General features: G+C 41.2%; 1 protein-coding gene, 1 long non-coding RNA gene and 1 pseudogene across 2 annotated transcripts; 2 read left to right on the top strand and 1 right to left on the bottom strand.

Moving 5' to 3' along the window:
* Positions 1 to 2,422: 2,422 nt before the first annotated feature.
* LOC122663618 lies at positions 2,423 to 3,663 on the top strand. The gene is made up of 3 exons (XR_006333200.1): positions 2,423 to 2,531; positions 2,758 to 2,823; positions 3,649 to 3,663. It is a non-coding gene; the product is annotated as an uncharacterized LOC122663618 (long non-coding RNA).
* A 10,673-nt stretch (positions 3,664 to 14,336) lies between these two features.
* On the bottom strand, positions 14,337 to 16,350 carry LOC122665655 (annotated as a pseudogene).
* Positions 16,351 to 18,552: 2,202 nt separating this feature from the next.
* Positions 18,553 to 19,007, top strand: LOC122665654 (uncharacterized protein At1g27050-like). Its single transcript, XM_043861805.1, has 2 exons — positions 18,553 to 18,659; positions 18,764 to 19,007. Exons 1-2 carry the CDS (start codon positions 18,553 to 18,555, stop codon positions 19,005 to 19,007), a joined length of 351 nt encoding a protein of 116 aa, XP_043717740.1.
* The last annotated feature ends 3,673 nt before the right edge of the window (positions 19,008 to 22,680 follow it).

Genomic DNA, 22,680 nt, shown 5'->3' with positions numbered 1-22,680 from the left:
GAAATTTGAATTCCATGAAAGAATGCTGACTCCATAAGAATACAATTTATTTGAGCGTCGGGGCTGATATAGAATTGCCCCATTGTGGTTAGATTTTCTAGAGTTTAATTCTTGTTATTTGACCTTGTTGAAAACTAGGGGTATTTTAGTCTTATATTTTGGGTTTTAGGGGTTTTTTTTGTTATTTTACATCAGTTCTGTCCTTAGTTTGTAAGGTTGTAATAAATAAGAGGTTAGGGGTAATTTCATATATCCCTAACTACCTTACTTTCTATTTTGTCTCTAAATTAATTATATATTGAGAGGTTGCCTGCGTGAAGGTATTCTATTTTACCTATCGCAGGCTGCTCTCCTCTCTTGCGGCAACTTCTTCTTTCATCTTTCTTCCTTCATCCCTGATGTGATTAGTTTAATTCTGATTTACAACAAACCTGATAGGTAACTAACATTATGATAACTGTTGTGTCAAGAAATCGTCGAGCGGTCCTGCGAGTGCCGTCACCTGCAAGTGGACCAAGGGGTCAACAAAGAGAACCGGTGTGGTTCCGGCCTAGGGCTCTCCGATGCCAAAGTTAGATCTCCTGGCGCAAATAGATGAATAGTGATTATTCAGTATGAGTTTTGATGTCCCCTGATGGCTGATGGGGTTGTGTACCTTGCCTTTTATAGTAGCGTATGGCGGTGTGGAGAGTCCCAGTTTGATGGCGATTGTCCTGTTGAGTGGATAGAGGCCCTGGGTAACGGGGCTCTATCCTGATTGATCATCTCCCCGCGGGAGGGAGTGTCCTAGTGGTATCAAGATCCTTGGTGGATAGATACCCGCGTGTGGTGATAACGTCCTTGGTGCTTGAATCCGTCTGGGTGACATGACTTCTAAGCGGCGGCCTAGAGTCCTGGTGGTGACATGAGTCTGTAGCGATACGATCGGGTCATAGGTGGGTAGCCCCCACCTCTCGTGCCCACGATGCTGTGCCTGGGTGAGGCCGCGCTCGGATGTGTGGCCACGCCTAGGTGAGGCAGCGCCCGAGTGGTGGCCGCGCGCCTGGGTGAGGCGGCGCCTAGGTGAGGCCGCGCCTGGGTGAGGCCGCGCCCCGGATGTGTGGCCTCGCCTAGGTGAGGCCGCGCCCGAGTGGTGGCCGCGCCTGGGTGCTGGCCGCGCCCGGGTGCTGGGACCCCGGTTCGTTCCCCTTGGTTATGGAGCGGGTCGTCTGTGACACGTGGCGGTCATTGATTGGCCCGGTGAATATTGGATGTATCAATAACAAAGAAACGAACCTCAAAGAAAACATATGTAACACTCAAATTATGTCAGGATGACAGAAGAATGGGACAACCCCAAATGTTGAGCAGAATTTTGTCCGGATATTTCAGAGATTATTCTTTCAAGTCCCATTAGCTTGTTCCTTCCATGTTGCTCATGTGAGAACTTGGATATGATTTGTTAAATAGAATGATATTGTGGCTTTGGATCATAATTCCTCCTAGAGTTGCTTATATCAGCTGTATGTGTAAGATATTGCTATGGTTTCTCAATATTTTCATCAATTTCAATTCTCTTTCTACAGATATTTAGAAATAAAACTTTAAAATGGTGGAATATAGATTTAGCGGTTGCATAAACCATGAAAGATTCTAAAATGGTTGAAGTGTTGAACTATAACAACATGATGTTTTTGGGTCTGTATATCAAAAAATTTTCAAAGGTTTGAAAGTAGACCCTCCCTGCCAACCCCTCAAACCCGTTCCCAAAAAGTTAAAAAACAGTAAAAAACAAAAACACATAAGAAACATGGGTGCAGTTATTTTCTACGTTGTCTTTTGCACACTATAACGCCATAATGAATGGTCAAGGGCACTGAGTCTTACGGATGTGGTTTTCATGTATTGATGTGGATGCAGAATATGCTCTTGTTATCATCATTTAGTTAATTCTGATTTATTCATTTTTTTCCTGATTAAATTTTATCTATTTCCTTTGTTGACACTGATTATCTGAGTAATGTGGCATTTTTCTGGGGGAGAGAATGCTTGTGGCTGTTATGGAAGTGATGGACATGCCAAATTGAATCTGTTTATAATTAGAATTGGTGTACGAACAATGCAACAGTACTCTGATCTCTTTGTGGATTTTGCTTTTTTTGTGATTGTCAGGGCTTTCAAGTCACCAGATAGAGTCTATGGAGGTCTCAACAAATATGGCATCCATCTGCTGGGTTCATGTCCAATCAATAGAGTCTTGGCCTCCAGCTTGCTCATCTCAGCTAAGGTGCATCTGTAGGTGAAAGTGTTTTCCATTGAATGTGTAGTTAAGGTTTCAAATTTCAGGATCTAAAAAATTACAGTCCCCCCCCTCCTTTAAAAAAAATAAAACCTCTGGGTGTGTGGTTCAGCCCTTGAAATGATACACTATAATTGGTCCACATGGTGCAACATGACACATTAGCACGAAAAGGAAGAATGTGAAGATTGGATCAGTTGGGTTTGCTGGAAAACCTTGTTCCCAACGAGTGAAGAAGTATTTCCGTCTAAAGGTATGTTTTATGTCTGAATGGTAAGCCATGTTGGAAGGAGCTGCAATATATACTCTCATATGAAGCTGCACTTCTCAATCTTACCCATAGTCCTTTTCCATTTTCTTTTTTTCGAGTTAGTTCATGGAAGTATAGTTGCCTTGTTCTTGCAACATTATTATTATTATTAGTTGTAATCTTGATTGTTGTTGTCTAGCACAAGTGTAACATATTTTTCTAACTTCAGTTTCTGGAAAGGGATCAAGAAGAAATAGATGAGGATCTTGATTTCAGAGCACTCGAAAATGGCTTTGTGAGTAAGAATGACCATTGTATAAATTTCTATACTTTGCCTTTCTATGCTTTGATTGATTTGCATTTCTAATGTGGACCTCCTTCGAGAGGTCGAGGATCGCTCAATAGAAGAGAGATTGAAAGGAGCAAAACGTTATCGCATGTGCTGAAGGGTGGAAGGGGTTGTTATTTTATGTGGCGATGGAGGGCTGGTGAGATGGAGGGCAGTGTGAATGGGAGAGAGATGGTGAGGGGCGAGAATGAGAGGGAGAGAGGGTGGAACGGTGGAAGTGGAATGATGGAGGGGCTGCGGCTCTTCTAGGCCGCGGTCGAGGCTCTCTTCAAGGAGCGGACAGCTCTTCATGGCTGTTGATGGGAGGCTCTTCAAGGCCTGAGGGGGGCGATCTCTTCAAGGATTGGTTGGAGCTGGGATGCACAATCAATGGCTTATCAATCTTCTGAAATTTCATTCCATGGATGGGGATTTAAAACCCATAAACTGATTACAAATATATGGTAATTAAGAAGGAAAAATAGGAACTAGGAATAATGGAAGCTTTCCTAAACTATTAAAACTTGCAACCGAAGTTGTATTACATAAGAGATCTTACGCACATATGGAAACTAGTAAATAGGAAAGCAAATAATCTAAGAATCTAAAAGATATGCTAAAACACCAATGACTTGCACTCCAAGGACTGATGTGGCGCCTATGTGAGGTGGCGAAGGCGTTGGGAAGGTTGGCGAATCCGCATGGAGCGCCTAAGCTCTTTGAGGTGGTTGCGATCATGGTCCACCCGATCTGCCATATCGGATGCTACATCAATTTCCTGTTGTACAACAGGTTACGATTACTCCTCAAACCAATAAACCTTGTTTACATTGATGTGGTTGGTAATTTGGTGTACATTTGGAACTGGGATTGCGTTTTTTAAAAAAGTTTTCTATTTAACATGCTAATTTCTTCTGATTTATGCTTTCCCTTTTTTCCACACACCCGCTAACCCCCTCCCCCCAAACCAAAAAAACCAACCCCCAAGGTTCTTTTATCTTTTATGTATTCAATGAAGCATACGCTTCTCTTTTTAGCTTGTATATTAGGTATGATGTAAAATCTCCAGTCAGCCTTCTTTTTCTTGATATTTACTAATGTCTGGTTTAGGTTGGAACTAATGTACAGTTCCAGTTCAAGTCAGGTGAGTTGAGTTCCTTTTTTTTTTTTGGGTATATTTTGATGCAAACTGCAGTGTGGTTTACCTTTTTTTTTTCCCTCCCTTTCCTCCTTAATCTTGAGCTTTGCCCCAAAAATGCAATTTTTTGTGGAGATCTATGTTTGATTAAATTCTATTTCTTCTTGGGAAGTAAAAAGGAAATATGTGATGTATACTTGACTTTTCCATTTTTCTTTTATCAATTCCCTATGTTTATCTAAATAATTTTTTAGGATGGTATGTCTAAACCGAATATCGTTAATATAATTTAATTTTCTGTGATAAACATCTGACTGTAAGCTTCTCTTTGTTTGTTTAATAAATTCATGTATTATTCATCCTTTTTGTGTTGTAGCTGAATCAAGTAATTGGATAGTATAGGCTATGAAGATCATATCTGTTTGGTTTTTGGTTCACTTGTCCTTCGGTAGTGCCTTCTATTAAATGTTAAAACGTTGGAGCCACCTTTTACAAATTGGAAGAGAAAGTGTTCAATACATTGCAAGCTCAAGCATCGAGCTCCTATCCAGGGAGCCCAGCGCCCAGGGAGTGCCCGGGGATAGGGTGGGGTGGGGTGGCATCCAACGGCTGGGCTGTGCCTCACTTCTAGGATCCTTAAATGTTCAAACAACTAATCTTGATTGGTTCGGGTTTTTGATTTTTAGGCAGAAATTGTCCTTCCCAGTCTTATTCTTGTCTAGTTTTAATCCAAGAATGTAAAGCTCTAAACAATTTTCTCATAAACTTGTAATGTACCTTTCCTGATTTAATTCTGTATTTCGAAGGCAGCAATTATATTTCTTTCTTTTTTCCCTCTCCCTTTTTCTAATAAATTTTCAACCTATTGGATGTATCTTCAATTGCATATTTCCATTGGTGTGTCTTTTTCTATTGAATTAACAATATCCTAACTTTCTAAGTGGCATGAAAAGCCACCTATATGTTGAGGTGGATAGATTTCTCAGCTCTAATTTAAATTTAAAAGCATAGTAAGGAAGTCTATACACCTGTTTATACTTTATTTCGGACAAATAAATTGATTGAAATTATTCTCATATAATTCATTTTATTTCTTCGCGAGATAGAGCTCAGGTGGAGCAGTTGCTGCACTATATTGTGGAAGCAGCTCTAGAGTGTAATGAAAGCAAGCGTGCTTTCAAGTACACCACTCAGACTTTATCAAAAATCAGTTTTATTTGTTGAAACCATCCAAAGTAGACGTTTCTGACTTATTACTTCATTATTTATGATATTATTTTTTGATATAGGTTTCACTTCATTGTCTGTGAGATATTTACTTGTGAGATTGATGTCATTCTGTATACCTTGGAGGAAAAGGTTTTTTCTTATACAACATGTTCGCATCTCTTTTCTATTATGGGAATTGTCTTGGAATGAGTTCTAAGTTTTCTAACCTTGTGATTACAGCTAATGAACTTTTCTCCTTCTTGGAGCCAACTAATACCTTCCATTATTTAGTGATGTAATTTATGCTTTTCTCACTTCAGATGTAATTTATTCTTTTTCTATCTTTTCCATGTATAAAAAGAATATTTGGGTTTCCATCTTCTAATTGCAGGTTCAAATTCTCTGTTTCAAATTTTACTTTTGATATTTTTGCTTTTATTTGAATTTACACTTGAATTTTCGATTAGGTGTAGCGGCATGTATATCAGCAAAATAAGCAAGTAGGGGTTCTTGTTGGCAAATTAATCTTGCTGGTTAATAGCATTCTTCTTTTTCTGATTTCACAAGTATTAAATATGGGTCTTTAGCTCAACCAGAGTACTTGGGGTGTGAGAAGTGACTTCATACTTCAAGAGGATGGTGGCTCGAATCCACTAAGTCCCTTTTGTTATATACTGGTTGTTATTTAGAAAGAATTGGAGATTTATGCCGTATTAGAAAGAAAATGGTGAAGGTTTCGATTTACATTATTTCAGAACATTTATGGAAGTCTTAAAATATTAATCTCTCTTTCAACCCAAAGTTTCCATTTTTAAAAAAATTTTAATTTATCTAATTTTTCTTCTACTAAAATACCTCGGCCCATTTTAAGAATGTAGTCTTCAATGGATACACAATCTTGATTATCTTGTAAATGCTTTAGTCTCGTGACTCCCAAGTCTGGAAAATCAATTGCTACAAACTACAAAGATATCTACCATTGCTCCTAGGGCTGCAATAGGGTCGGGTTAGGTCGGGCTTTATAGAACCCTAGCCCAACCCTATGTCCCCTTAGCTGGGCCTAGGCCTGACCCGACCCTGACCCAGGGCCAAAAAAATCCAACCTTGACCCGCCCTCAGGGTCGGGCCGGGCTGACCTTGATTAACCCTGATCATAGGGAGGGGGAAAGAAATGCATGGGCTAGAATGGGTCAGAGAGAACATTATCAATTTACATAAAATAACACTACCATAAAATGTATCATATCACTTATTGTCTTCATATATAATATATTATATAAAAAAATGTTGGTGACATTTAAAGTTTATAATGTGTATATTATATCAATATATGTTTTATAGTATAACTTAAATCAGTGTCGGGCTGGCCTAGGTCAAGCTTAGCTTGAGGCTTCAACCCTAGCTCGACCCAACCTTTACTTAGGGCCAGAAATTTCTAGCCCTGACCAGCCTTTAGGGCCAAATATCTCAGCCCAAACCTTGTTCGGGCTCAAGGTGGGCCAAGGTGGATTCGGGGCGACAGTTCCAATCTTGTACCTCTAATTACTCCTTCAGTGTGAATTTATTAGTATTCGTTTGTACTATAGTGTCTCTCAATTTTCTATGCCATAATTTATTATGATATGCATCAATATTTATTGAAAAAAAGTTTATTACTTGATACTATTTTGCACAATGAGAAAGTCTCACTATCTTATAAAACCAAAATAATTTGCTCTCCAACACTTAACAAATGTTTACACATGTATTTTTACACGTGGTGAAGATGTGATGCTCACATGTGCATTTGTTTTCCTTCTTAAATCTAATGTATTTGATTGCAAAATATAGTAACATTTAATAATCAGATTTAGAATGTTTTGGAGTTAGTTACAGTCATGTCAAGTAACGATTATGAAGGTTTTCGTTTTAGTTTTAATTTAATTTCACTTCTCTTCCCTTCCCTTTATTTCCCTCACAATCAGAGCCAGCCTTTCTGAAATTGCATTGCTGCAATGTCTGAAATTGCTCCATTTCCTCTCGCCCGCCACCCCCCCCCCAACAAAAGAAAAAGAATAATAATAAATGAATTAAAAAAAAACCCATCAAAAAGATAATAAAAATGACTGTTTTGCACTTTGTTTGAAAAGATAATTAAATTGTTATTACAACTCTTTCCTTTTATTTCATCTTAACCCGTTGGTTAAGCTGGTCTTCTTTTGTAGTTCTTTTCCTTGCTGCCCAGCAGCTTCCTTGCATTTCTCACTCTCTTTTCGCCATTAGAAAGGTTTCTTTCCACAAGAACCCGACGAAGTACTATGATTGAAAAACTCAATGCCATTTTTCGTAGGATTTTCAGAAGAAGAGGTACACTACATTCATTGATTTGTCTCCATATATAATATATCTATCATCTCTCTGTAGCTTCTATTACTTTAAATAAAATAAAAACCTAATGATGCTTTTGTTATCTTTCTCTTTCTTTGAATTGATGAAGAATCGTCATTATTGAGGGTTTCAACAGGCAGTCAATTTTTTAGATACTGTAACTAAAATGTTCTTTTTCATTCAATGTACCCACACAGATATAAGGGAGCAAGTCCTTAGGGGGCATGATTTTGGAGTTTTGCAGGCTAAAGGGCAGAGGGTTTTACAAGCAGAACTGGTATGGTTATTATTTATTTATTTTTGTACTCAAATAATTTACTCATGCCTTCTCAGACCCTCGACTTTCTACCCTAGACCCTCTTGCCGAAGATTTTCTATTCTCTGTCCATCCATGGTCTTCTCTATAGTGACGTTATTCAATGTCGTCCACGGTCATATTCCCTGCAAGCAGAAACAAGAGTGCCTTCAGAACTGGTATGAACTTCACCCATATTACTGTCTCTCATTAATCTCTTTGATCCCTATCATCTTCCTAAACCCTATCTCATCCACCTGCAATAGACACTTTTTATGATAAGCCGGAGTAAATGCGGGTATTTCTCTCATCTCTCTCCCTGCAATCATTCTCATCTCTCGTATCTCTCTCTCTCTCCCTCTTAACCTTTCCTTTCTATTAGCCTCTCTCTCTCCCTTAATCTCCTATTTCAGAAATATGGTACTAGGATTTGTTCTCTATTTCGAAATGCAAATTTAATTCATTTAAGTTGAACTTGTAAATGACTTCTTTTAATTTTTTTTTTGGGGGGGAGGGGGGGGTGTGGTGAGCATACTATGGTAGTTTTTGTTTTCTCGAACTAGATACTTTTATGGTAATTTAAAAACAACATAAGTTGCTCATCATTCTCACTTCATGATAGCCCTGAGAGGGATCGCCAATTCAAGAATCTCAAATAAGAATAAGAAAGGTTAAATTACAGAGGACAGCAATAGAGTGAACCTTGGGGTAGAGCCTCAATTGGAGAGGAAAAACCCCAAGGGAAGGCTGCTATAATTGGCCTAAGATGGTTTCCATACCAACAATTCACCCATTCACATGGTCTTCCTTGATGCAAAAATATTATAAGTTGGCCAAATTTTAACCTTTTAAAATTTGATATCGTGAGCTTTTAAACTTGTAGTCTTTTCAAGCTATTTTGTTTTTACATCTATCGCGAGTCTGTAGAATCACGATCTTTGCGATTGATGTTTGATAGTAGGCATTTATGTGTGAACTCTATCTTCTAAGATTTAGGTGGTGCCTATTTATTTATGCTTTCTAACTTTTGCAGGTTATTGCCGGTTTGGAGGATTTAATGGGGACTCTTACTATTTGTACCTGTACCTAGACTATCTGATAATCTTACCTAGGGAGGTTTCAGAGGAACTTGAGCAGATATAGAAAGCGGATTTTGTGGTTTAATCCTGAACGGCAATCTGTGATATGTTATTGTCATATTTGACCCCTTAAATCTTGTGGTATCTGACTGTTATTGGAAAGTTTATTGGATTTTATAGGGTGAGATTGTTTACATTCTGTAAATACTGAATCATCACCTCGCCGCAGAGTTGTGATTGTTATTAATTCTACATCTTCTTTGTCAAATTGTGTAGTTAAATTTTTTATATTGATAACCAATGGTATACAATAATTACTTAACTGCATCAGCAATTGGATATCATGCAAATACTCATTCAAAATTGCTTACGTTTAACAATCTCCCTTTACTGTTAAAATTGAATACGTGGTAGAATTCTCTAATTAATATCAGCAATTGGATATCATGCAAATATATATATATTTTTTGTACAATAATTACTTAACTACGTCAACAATTGGATATCATGCAAATACTCATTCAAATTGCTTATGCTTAACAATATCACTTTACTGTTAAAATTGAATATGTGGTAGAATTCTCTAATTAATATCAGCAATTGGATATCATGCAAATATATATATATTTTTTGTACAATAATTACTTAACTGCGTCAACAATTGGATATCATGCAAATACTCATTCAAATTGCTTATGCTTAACAATATCACTTTACTGTTAAAATTGAAATACGTGGTAGAATTCTCTAATTAATATCTTCTTTAGTTGAACTGAGAGTTTGAGACAATTGCTTTGGCACACGTTGGTTAATAGTAATTTAATTCTCTCTCTCTCTCTCTCTTTGTGCAATGTAACAAAGGTCCCCCCACATGCATTTGCACGTTCACATTTACTAGTATATATATATTTGGAATTGGAGAGCTTTAATAGGGGAGGGGAGATAGAGGATGGGGATAGGCCCCAAGGTGGTTTGAACTCATGACCTCTTATTGAGGAGTTGATCTTTTACCAACTGAACTGACCCCTTGGGGTCAAGAATTTATAATTTAAGAATACGGTAGGCAAGATCATGTTTGTGTATGGAGAATTTTTCACATCCCACCCTTTTGGATCTTTAAATAGGAGGATATTTAAGATATTTCACTGTGTTGTGAATGGTGAAATATGTCAAAACATGCAAAGTGTTTTGCGGAGTATTTTTATTTTATTAATGTTACGTAATTAAAAACTTTTTTTTTAGGTGAATAAAAAATGTTACACGATTAAATCATTATGCTAGCACGAGATTGAAAGGAACAATATATAATGGGGCAATTACTTTTACTACCCTACACTTAGCCTATATTTACTAAAACTACTCTACCGTAAACTTCTTTTCTGATATTCCCCTTGATACATCCAATATTCACCGGGCCAATCAACGATCGCCATGTGTCACAGGCGACCCGTTCCATAGCCAAGGAGAACGAACCGGGTCCCAGCACTCGGGCGCGGCCTCACCCAGGCGCGGCCACCCCTCGGGCGCGGCCTCACCTAGGCATAGCCACCCCGCGGGCGCGGCCTCACCCCAGGCGCGGCCTCACCTAGGCGCGGCCTCACCCAGGTGCAGCCACCACTTGGGCGCGGCCTCACCTAGGCGCGGCCACACATCCAGGCAGGCGCGGCCTCACCTAGGCACGGCCACACATCCAGGCGCGGCCTCACCCAGGCGCGGCCTGCACCCAGGCACAACATCGTGGGCACGTGAGGTGGGGGCCACCCATCTACGATCTGATCGTATCGCTAAGACTCATGTCACTATCAGGACTCTAGACCGCCGCTTAGAAGTCACGTCACCCAGACGGATTCAAGCACCAAGGACGTTATCACCACACGCGGGTATCTATCCACTAAGGATCCTGATGCCACCAGGACACTCCCTCCCACGGGGAGATGGCCAATCAGGATAGAGCCCCGTTACCCAGGGCCTCTATCCACTCAACGGCACAATCGCCATCAAACTGGGACTCTCCACACTGCCTTATGCTACTATAAAAGGCAAGGTACACAACCCCATAGGGGACATCTAAACTCATACTGAATAATCCCTATTCATCTGTTTGCGCCAGGAGATCTAACTTTGCCATCGGAGAGCCCTAGGCCGAGACCACACCGGTTCTCTCTGTTGACCCCTTTGGTCCACTTGCAGGTGACGGCACTCGCAGGACCGCTCGACGATTTCTTGACGCAACACCCCTATATATAATTTTAGAAGAGGATTGGTTCCCCCTCCTTCCCCCACAATGCCAGCCACATTGTATCGAGCATGTGGAATTTGGGTATCATGGTGTATCGGGCATGGTATCGATCAATGCTAATACTGATATGGTAAAGATTCAGATCAGCCCGTATTAGTTGGGATTAGGCAATTTTACCTCTGTTTATTATAAGACCATTTTTATTAACGTGTTCACCCTTCGTCGTAACACTCTGTTAAAACCTTTAGAGATACACTCCAGTAAAGATAATCGTATTGCAAGAGCTTCACTGATGGCAATATCCTCAAAAAAACCTGGAATAGAAACAACATGGAGACGATGCCCTTCAAAATCTCTACATAAAATACCAATACCACCAGATGAAGAATTGGGAAGTAAATTTGTTCACAATTCACATGAGTAATTCCAGGAAGAAGGATTTCATCATTCACTATTGAATTAGCAGATATTGAGGCTGGAAAAGATGATAAACCTGCTACTCGTTAAAAGCCTTAAGTGAACTTTCAATCACCTCCACTAGTGACCAACATCACTGACCAAAGATGTTATCATTCCGCGCCTTCCATAACATCTAGCATATAAAGTAAAGAAGTGATAAACAAGAATGGCGAGTGGTTTTATCCATAGAGATTAAGTCCCATTTCAGGATCCATTGTGAAAAAGATAGGTCATTACCCGGAGAGGAATAAAATGGCTCAAAGGACTCCCAAACCAAATTGCACGAGCAAAGGAGCAATCCAGAACTACATATGAGATGGACTCAATCAGACTTGCATTAAGCCACCAGTGAGGCTTAGGTTTTTGGGTCGACCGTTGTTGTTATCGAAATATGACGCCGGAGCAGAAGCAGCAGACTTCAATCCATTGATGTCGACACCAACATGGTTATCGTTGATATCATTGAACTCAACTTCCTGTACGGTGTCGAACTAAATTGTGAATATATGATTGTCTGAATTGCCAACGTTGTATGCGTTGAAGAAACCAAGATATTATTTATTTGGAAGATCACCAATGAGGCCTGCTGTGGGTGCGATGACGAAGGCGATTCCGTGACCGCTCGAACCGTTTTGGTACCCATCTATTCCAAAGACAAAAGTGGTAGAGAAGGAGAGAGCAATAGCGGCGGTACCTGATGAATAACATTGGTTAAGGAAGTGAATCGGGCTAAAGTTGAAGGCATTAACCCGCTCTTGCTCGTCCCCGTTTGTCAGCATGAGGTAGCCATTGTTCGTGATATCGGCTATGCCTTCCAACTCAATGTAATTAATATCTGCCGTTTCAAATCCATTATAAATGAAACTTACTTCTTCTCCCCCAGGCTACCCCTTTAAATATCGCGAGGAGGAACAAAACTGTAAGCTTGAAAACGGAAAACATGGAATCCAGATTCCCTCTCAAGACTGAAAACTAACTCTCCACCACCGCTCTTCCTTCACATTCTGTGTTTTTGGTCCTTTTGATCTCATTAAATTTAGGAAAAAAGATCTCTGTCTACGCCATCACTCCCAAGAGTCTATCTTTCTCCTCCTTAAAACAAGGTGGCAGAGGTGTCTTTTCACATGGGGAAGAGAGAGATAGATTCATGGGAGTGCTGGCATAGGGCACACTCTCGTACAAAAAACTGCTTCCCGTAAATTTATTAGGGAGAATTTCATGGACACCTCCTTAAGTATATCGAATATCACAGACAACCTAAATATAGTCAAAATATCACAGACACCCCCTATTTTATGAATTTATCTCAACTTAGTCCACTCCGTTAGGTGTGTGTGCAGTTAAGTTGCTATTAATTCTTTTATAATGACAAAATTGCCCTTACCACAGGGTGAACTTCCCATATATAATACCCTTAAGGGTAAAACCCCAAATTACCCCCTCTCGTCATCGTCTTCGTTGGTCTAAAGGCGGAAGAACCAAGAACAGGGGTTCAAAAAAGAGGGCGAGTTCATCACCATCGTCATCATCCTTGCACAAGCTCTGCCATCGTTGCATCTCTCTTCCCTTCTCTTCTTCTTCTCCTTCTCATTCACGTCAAGCACAGACCAAAGGGGTGGTGCCTTCTCTCCCTCTCCTGAGGCGGAATCAAGAGTTACTCTGATCAAATTTCGAAGTCCAGAACTGCAGATAAAACTGTGATGTCTTTATGACTGGTGAGGAGGTGACAGAGCAGTTGCCCACTTATATACAACGATTAGAGAGGGGGGACCCTATTGGCGGAGGAAGGTAACCATCAGACTTAAATTAATGTCAAATTAAAATCAAAATTGCTTCTTAGGTTTTACATTTTCAATACCAAAGTGAGTAAAACGCCAATGCCATCTGCTTTTTAGATTTTCCTTCCCCATCAGGAGGCGGCACCAATGGGGAGTGGGGCAGTTTGTGGTCACACCGGGGCTGAGATCGCAACAGGGGGTCGGTGGGATGGTGGGAAGTAGGGGTTAAAAAATTAAAAAAAAATAGGGAAGCAGTTTTCTGTACAGGAGTTTGGCCTCGCCTACGCCAGCACTCCCATGTGTCTATCTCTCTCTTCATTAAAACAAGGGGGCAAAGATGTCTTTTCACATGGGAGGAGAGAGACAGACTCATGGGAGTGCTGGCATAGGCCACACTCCTGGACAGAGAACTTTTTCCCAAAAAAATATTAAAAATAAAATCGTAACTCACCTTTTATTGGGTTTCACAATGCTTAGTAACCAGGTTTTCTAAAAGACAAGTCGAGTCTAAAAACCTGGTTTTTCAACTATGGTTTAAGAACGCTACACCAAAAGGTTGAAATCCCTAAGGACATGCAGGGGGCCATGTGGCCCCCGTGCCATACGTGATGCTCTATGTTAAGTCATGGAGTGATGAAACAGTTTTTTATTGTAAATTGGATATCTTTAGCAGTTTATATAGAATTACAACGAGATAACCCTAGTACGAGATTGTGATTGTGTGTGCTTAATTATAGATACGAGACAGATTACTTATAAAACACGAACATAACAATTTTTTGTTTTGGTAAATGAACACAAACAATACATGTGATATGGTTGAGGGAAATCGAATATCTAAGGAAAACCAAATATGGAGTCTCTTGTGAATCACAACTAATGGGTTTTGGTATTTACCGAACAAACAATTTAATGACTACAACAAAACCCAACAGAGGGAGAATCGACGCCCTCCAGAGAGTATCCATCCTGAAACAGAGGGTGATTGAGGCACCACAAAATCACAAGAACCTTCGCCATCCACAGAGTTTATGCCATTAGCACTGAGACTAAGTGATGATGAAAGATCATCTGGTAGAGGAAGTTCTCCCACCAAATACTGCACAACTTGTCGCATTGTTGGTCTTGCTGTGGGAACCCAATTACAGCAAAGCAATCCTAGACTCAACACCATCTCCATTTCCTTCTCTTCGTAGTTCAATCCCAATTTTGGATCCACTGCGTCAAAAATTGCCCCTCTACTCCAGCAATTGAACACCCAATCCACCAACACCAAATCCTGATCTGCTGATGCTCTTGGATTTTTTGGCCTCCTTCCACAACCAACTTCTAACATAAAAGTCCCGAATGCAAACACATCTGTGCTCGTGTTGGCTTTTCTGGTTCTTGAAAGTTCAGGTGCAAGATAACCCAGCGTCCCAGCCACATGTGTTGTTTGAGGTTCAGTTCCATGGCCATACAATCTTGCAAGTCCAAAATCTCCTAATCTTGCATTGAATTCTCCATCCAATAGAACATTACTGGACTTGACATCTCTATGAACCACAACCTGTTCCCATTCTTCGTGTAGATAAAACAGAGCAGATGCTACACCTCGAATAATTTGAAACCTTTGAATCCAATTCAGCAACGGCATTGATGGATCGAAGAGGAACTTGTCTAGACTTCCGTTGGGCTTGTATTCATAAACCAAAAGTAGTTCTCCTTTACGCCGGCAATACCCCAAGAGCGTTACTAGATTCCGATGCCGTAGTTGACCAACGGTAACAATCTCAGCAACAAATTCCCTAATCCCCTGTCTCGAATCATGGGAGATTTTCTTGACTGCAACTTCGATTTTGGAGGTGGGTAATATGCCTCTATACACCCTACCAAAGCCGCCAATACCCAGGAGCTCCTTGTGCTTAAACCCTTTAGTCGCCACGTAGAGATCTTTGTACTTGAACCTATGAGGCCCATAATCGAGTTCCCACTCTTCAAGCATTTCTGCAAAATTTCTCCTTTTCACCATAATCAGGATGCCAAAGATTGTCGCCAACAATACTAAAGCAGCAGCAATTACAGGAAGCCCGATTCTCAGAATAGGGGGTACAATACGTGGTTTCTCGTAATAGAACAGGTCGGGTCCTGGCGTTGAAAGCGATTGAAGTTTGGTGAGATTGAGTTCTTCTGCTCGCCCGTTCAGCTTGAAGCTCCATCCCAACACATAGTGGCATGTGGAAGAAGGGCCATCACCAGTAGAGGATGAGAAACCGACGTACATGGGTCCTTCATGAGCGGAGAAAGATCGAGAGACAGAGACAAGAGGGGAAGAGCTGGTCTAGAAACATTGACTAGAGCTATTGTGACGTTGATCGAGCTGCTTGTGTACACCATCGTAATCAATCCAGACTTGCTTTAAGCCGCCACTGTCGAGGCTTAGGTTTTTGGGCCTACCGGTGTTGTTATCGAAATAGGTCGCCGGAGTTGAAACAACAGATTTCAATCCATTGATATCGATACCAACATGGTTATCATTAATATCATTGAACTCAGCGTCCTGTACGGTGTCGAACTCGACTGCGAATATATGATTGTCTGAATTGCCAACGTTGTTTGCGTTGAAGAGACCAAGCTATTTATTTGGAAGAAACACCAACTAGGCCTGCCGTGGGTGCGATGACGAAGGCGATTCCGTGACCTCTCAAATCATTTTGAAACTCGCCGTCTATGCCAAATAAAAAAGTGGTAGAGAAAGAGAGAGCAACAGCTGCGGCGGTACCTGATCCAGAAGAAGAAGATTGGTTAAGGAAGTGAATGGGCCTAGTGTTGAAGGCATGACCCACCTCTTCCTGGCCCCCGCATGTCAGCGTGAGGTAGCCATTGTATGTGATATAAGCTACGCCTTCCAACTCAATGTAATTCATGTCGGTCGGGCATTTCAAATCCATTATAAATGAAACTTACTTCTTCTCCACCCGATGCTACCCCATAAAATCTCGCGAGCAGGAGGAACAAAACCACAAACTTGAAAACGGAAAACATGGCATCCAGAATAATGGATTCCCTCTCAAGACTGAAAACTGACTCTCCACCGCTAGCTTCTCCTTCACAGTCCGTCTTTTTGGTCCTTTTTTAACTCCCTTAAATTATTAATTAATAGGTTGTAGTTGCAGTAGACCCTCAAGTCGATCATCTATTAATCGATTTTAAACCCCATGCGTACAGAAATGACTGACCATTTAAGTCAAGTTCTCAACCATACCCGTTTCAATTTTTGTTTTTTTAAGGTTTGAAAGTATTATATTTATTCAGAACGTGTCAAGCACGTAGACGACATGGTGGCCTTGAGCAATATTGAATGGGAAAAAAGTCTAAAGGTGGATAAAGGCACGGTTATACGCAACGGTTAAATCACAGCCGTTGATATTTTTATGTAAAATCTTAACCGTTAATTGTAAAACCGCTTGTTTAGAAAAAAAATAAAAAATTAAAACCACCTGTCTACAACCCCTTTCCCCACCACCGTCCCTGTTCCCAGACCTCCCCTCTGCAACCCTTTTCTCGTTCAATGTAAAACTATTCTTTTAGAAAAAAATAAAACCGCCTATCTACAACCCCTTTCCCCATCATCGTCCTGTTCCCGCCTAAAGCACAGTGATGAGCAGTTTTGTTCACCCACCCAAACCCTTCCCAGCTGTCCTCTCTATCTCTATCTGTCTTTGACGCAGTGATGCTTTCATTCAATTTATTTGATTTTTTCACCATTAAAGATCTCGAGCAGAAAATTAAAATTCACACGATAAATGACAATGAATGAATACGTATACAGAAAGAGAGATTAAATCATGAAATAAATAGAAAGACTCCAATATTTATAATGACAATAAAGAATACTAAAAAGAAATAAGGGTGAATCGAATCAAAATAACTCCCACAAGAATCAATCCCATCAGGAAACCACCATCACCACAACCACCGCTACAAATCAACCCCTCATCAAGAGCCAACAAATACAAATTAAAAAAAAAAAAAAACAAAAGGGATAAGCAAAACCTAAATGTATGAGACTTATGACCCCATGCAAAACGGGAGTAAGAGAGCTCCGATCAACAGATCTACATCACAAAAACAATGGAAGTGACGGTCAAGAGAACAGCCGCTCCAACTTTATAAGAAACAGCGCCGCTCTTTGGTGTTTCCGTAGGACTTCCTGTTGGAGGAGAAGAGATTGCAGAAGGAGTAGGAGCAGCGAGCGAAGATGGAGGAGGTGATGACGGATGAGAAATCGGTGGAGTCGATTGAGCCCTGGTGAGCCCCTGGTGGGGAGAATGGGCTGAGCCCTGGTGAGCCACTTGGGGACGAAATACTCTTGTATAATTTACTCCTAATTACTTACTAAAACCAGACTAACTAAAATAGAAACCTAATAAAACTCAAATTGAAAATTTCCCTGTGTCTAATAATTACCTTAAAAAACAGATTACTTAAAATAAAAGATTACATAGTACTTTCCCAAATTAAATAATCTTTCTAAAATCCTACTAGATCCAAGCACTCAAACTGGACCCGGTTCAACTGGATTGGGTTGGTCCGATGTAGTACACCAGTTGGCTCAGCCCGGTCCAAGATTGTCCTGCATCAGTATAGTTGTCCTAGTGGACATGAAATGGCCATGAACATAACTAGTATAGAAGTAATAAGAAAACACATGGGAACATATGTTTTAGTTTTTAGTGGATTGAATCTATTTAAGAGAAGGCATACTGGGAATGTCATCAGGGCAAGAAGCCAACTCTTGAAAGAGAAATATAGCTTATCTTTTTTAGTTTTTTGATAGATAAATATAGCTTATAGTTTTGGCTTTAAGGACAAGTTGAATGACTATGGAATAGCTTGCTGTCAAGATTCCAGCAGTGGGTGTGCTGGTCATGGAACTTAGAGAGTACTCCCTAGCATCTCACAAAACTCAAAAATGTCTTCTGCAGCAAATGAAATTGTACCAAATTTAGGGTTGGGAAGAAAGAATATGAGCATTGGAAAAAGAAGGGGGGGGGGGGTGACAAAAAATAGAAAAAATGAAATTAAATCACTAGCTAATGCCATGCTAAGCCTCTTCGTACTGATAGAGTATCCACCTGAATTAAAGCAACATGGATGGGTCAATCGGGTTTAACTTGGCTCCAACAAGTTGTTTCCCTACTCATATAAAAGCGGGAACTGCAAGGAACTGGCTAACTTTAATAGCTAATGTTTCCAGGTAGATCTGATGGCTGCCTTCTTTGTGGTTCATTATTGTGTGCTAATAGTAGAGTTTTGAACGTTTATCAAATATTTCATGATTGTATCATTTTAGAGTCTCAGACAGTTGCATTTGCGTGAAATGCAGGTCCAGGTATCTTGGGCAAATGATCCTTCTCCTCACTGGAGGGAAGGAGTTGCCATTTCTTCTGAGGAGCGGCCCTTATCCAAGTTGCTGCGTGCTGAAGTACCTCTCAGGAGACATGGCAGACGCATTAAACAGAGCGTGGGTATAGTGAGTCCGAGAAATGGGTTAGACACGCCTCACAAAGGCAGGGAAATCGTTGCCTATGATGATCTTCTCTAGTTTGACTGAGATTTTGAGGGGCTCCCTGGTTCCGTTACAAGTGAATCCTTTCTCAAAGGTACAGAAACCCAAATATGAATACATAGCCCTGATGCCCCTGAAAGATCAAGAACTTGTGTATGCGGTTGTGTGTGGCTTCACTTTTGGTTTTCCTGATGTTTAACGATGCTTTTTATTTACAACCAAATTCCATCATGTGTAGTATTGGTAAATATCTGATTTAGTTTCTTGTGGATGTGGTTCTTGGTATCATTTGCTGTTCTTTCCTTTAACTTATCTCCCTTCATTTTGGTTCTGTGAATCATCTTTCTTTAGAGAATGCTATAACTGGGAGATGCTTACTAATTAGCTAGATACTTTCAATATGTTATTTTATGAACTCGTTAAAGATTTAAGCTTTTAAGACAAGAGGTTACAGAGTTGCTGGCTGTCAATATGCTGGGATTAACAAACTTTTTAGGACTCCATTGCTCTACCCACTACCCTTTCAGTCTGCGTTCTCTGTCTCACTGGGTCCTTCCTACCATTTGAAAGCCTTTTCTTGCATTCGGGGTCTCTAAGAAGGCTTTCAGCATTGTTTGTTCTCCTTGCCCAGATCTTAATGTGAGAAGCTCATGGTCTCGCTAAAATGTATACCAGTTTCTCCGGAATTTGGTGGCTTCAAGCTTCAAATTAATGAGGGCTGCAGATATATTCCTTTTTTAATATAGTTCACCATTTTTGTTGTGGGCTTGGGGGGGGGGGGGAGATTTTTTTTCCTCTCCTGTCCGCTGCCCAGACAGGACCGTGATGTCCCCTCACATGGGGGCACTAAATGACGACTTAACCTCGCCCGGGCAGTGTGTTCGGGTAGGGGTTAGGTCGTCATTTCGTGACCCCACGTGAGGAGACAGCACGGTCCTGTCTAGGCAGCGGACAGGAGAGGATAACGATTGGGGGAGGGGGGGGGAAGGTGTTAAGAAACCCCCGCAGTAAGGTTATTGTTCTGAGAAATGAGTGAGCTTAGCAAATCAAACTAGAGTTTACTGGCATTGGACATCCTAATGTCTGAAATCCCTAAAACAAAATACACATGGAAACTGCATCTGACCAGCTCTTGCTGTGTTTACTGAATTACACAAACTGGCTTTTATTATAGGGCGTTTGTTTGTAACCAAGAACCCTACTTTTTTGCCCATCATATATTGGCATAGCAGAATAATGAAGGCCTAATGATGTCATTTTACAACCTGCTCCAACCTCCCCTCTCCATCACCACCTTGATCCCTTGATTCGCCACCATGGCACCACCACTCTCTCTCTCTCCTCTGACCAGTTCAACTTGTTTGCGGAAGAAGCAGGAAAGGCCATTGATCATACTTTCTGGCTGGAACAGAAGAAAAATAGAAACAAATATGAAAGGTAGAGTACTGGGTTTATCTGATTGTCCGCAAAAATAAGTAACATTTGATTCTGTGAAGGAATGAATAACCAGCAACTTCTTGGAGAGCTTCGACATCTTGAGAAGCAGCTGCAGCTGCAGCAGCGAATGAGTGACGACAGACATTCCGGGCAGATATCTACCCAGAATCCAAACAGACATTAGGACCAAGCGAAGCAAAGACAAGAGAAACAAGTCAAAGTTCAAACTCAGATACAGGAGTGGTTGTGGCTGTAGTTTAGCATTGCTGAGAGAGAGAGGGAGAGAGAGAGGATGGATTGGTTTCCTGTTAAGCAAAGGCCTTCCTATGGGTGAGAGCATATGAGCGAGGGTAGGGATAACATAGACTGTGAAGCTAACCAAGAGAGCATCGACAGCACAGTTGATGTGGTTGAGAAGCTGGTCGCTGAAGGCCTAGTACATGAAGGGTGTTGACAGAGTCGGTAGGATGAACACGAACAATATTTCCAGCAAGTACACTTGAACTTCTTTGGCTTCCATATTGCGTGCATTATTTCCCTAGGAATTTCAGGTTTCAGAATGAATAGCTAATATCAAAATTTCTCAGACGACGTAGAGAGAGAGAGAGAGAGGGGAAGAATCGGTTGAGTGTAGACCCCCTCCTCTTGCTCCCTCACGCGGTTAAGAATGAGGGGACAAAGGAAAAATGAGGAAATGCTAGTCAGAAGGATTGGTGTTCTGTGAGGGTGATGCGGTTAAATGGGCAAGCTCAGCAGGCTGAGCTACAGGAGCATGCAGGGCATGCCTGTGATATTGCCAATAAGTTTTAAGGGAAAATGTACTCTGTGTCGAGGTCACAGGCTGCGCTCAAACACATGGGGGTGGGTGAAATGACCACCCGCCCCCTGAATGGTGGAAATGCCGTTGCCATGTGTCTAGGCACAGCCTGCACCTCAGGCATAGAGAACATCGACCCTAAGTTTAGATGGGTAGAGTTACAAAAAGAGTTTGAAGAAGCTAAGAGGTGGAAAAGCCTTCACACTAACTAGGAGCCTGCGCTGATTGAGACTCAGACGAAAATAATCATTGAAGGATCAAGAAATTAGGACTTTCAAAATTCATTGGTGGCAAATTTTGTCACTAGGGTGCAACCGGCCAAGGTGGATCAGATGTTTTAAAAACCCAACACAACCCAAGCCCAGCCCAAGCCCATCCCAATTGAGGTCAACCTAACCCAGCCTGGCCCTGATTGACCCTGATTGGCTGGGCTTCACCCTCCATTGGTGTCATTTTAGGGCTAGAGAAGGCCAGGCTAACCAAGTTTTTTGACTGTATGTAGTATGATATTATTAGGTATAATTGTATATCAGGGAAGACTTTGCTGTCCAGTCGCATGGCTTTGCATCAGCATGGGGGCCAATGAGGAGGCATGCAAGAGCATCCAACAGGAGGGGTGGGGCGATCATTTCGCCTCTCCTTGTGTGGATACAAAGGAGCACAACCAGGCATCTTTTTCTTCCCTTGTATATTCTATATGGGAAAAAGAACGCTACTTGGTCTTGTGGTTCCTGGGCCAAGACACAGGAGCGCATGCACAAAATTACTGCTTAGCCCTTCTCAAAATTAAAAATTCCATCCATATTGATGCCCCTGCTTACGCTCTCATTGGTCCCTGCACTGATGTAGGAACTAGTGAACTACACGGCCAAGCAGCGATCTCTTGCCCATTTTATATTTATATATACAGGATCAGGTCAAATTGGGCTCAACTCAAGGCCTCGTCCAGACCCAAGCGCTCAACGAGGTCCTCCGTGGCTTGACTTTGGGTGGCTTCATCTAGGAGGTCTTCGATTGTGATGGGGAGTGCCTCCTCTGATTTGCCTTTGCCTCGGAGGACGGTCACATAGTAATTGCGGGATATCTATTGATCCCCTTTACACTCGCTAACTCCTTTTCCTGTCGAGAACTTCATCTTTAAGTGGGGCGCGCACACAACTACTTTCAGTGCATTGAGCCCCACTTGGCCAATCAACTCTAACACCCTGGAGGCTCCACTCCCTACTTGCCAGAGGGCATCTCTCCATCAAGATGCTAACTGTTGATCTTGGGTTCCGCTATGCTTACGGGGTCTTTAGACACCTAGTATGGCATTGTAGACTGACGGGATGTCCACCACTAGGAAGGTGATCGTAACGGTTGTCTATTGATATCCTGACTCTTATTGTTAGGGTCAGCTTGATCGAGCCCTCCACTTTGACTTTCACCCTGGTGAACCCTTGTGGGGGATAGTCC

This window comes from Telopea speciosissima, chromosome 6 (assembly GCF_018873765.1).
Source record: "Telopea speciosissima isolate NSW1024214 ecotype Mountain lineage chromosome 6, Tspe_v1, whole genome shotgun sequence".
Lineage (NCBI taxonomy): Eukaryota > Viridiplantae > Streptophyta > Magnoliopsida > Proteales > Proteaceae > Telopea > Telopea speciosissima.
This window is presented reverse-complemented; position numbering and strand designations above follow the sequence as displayed.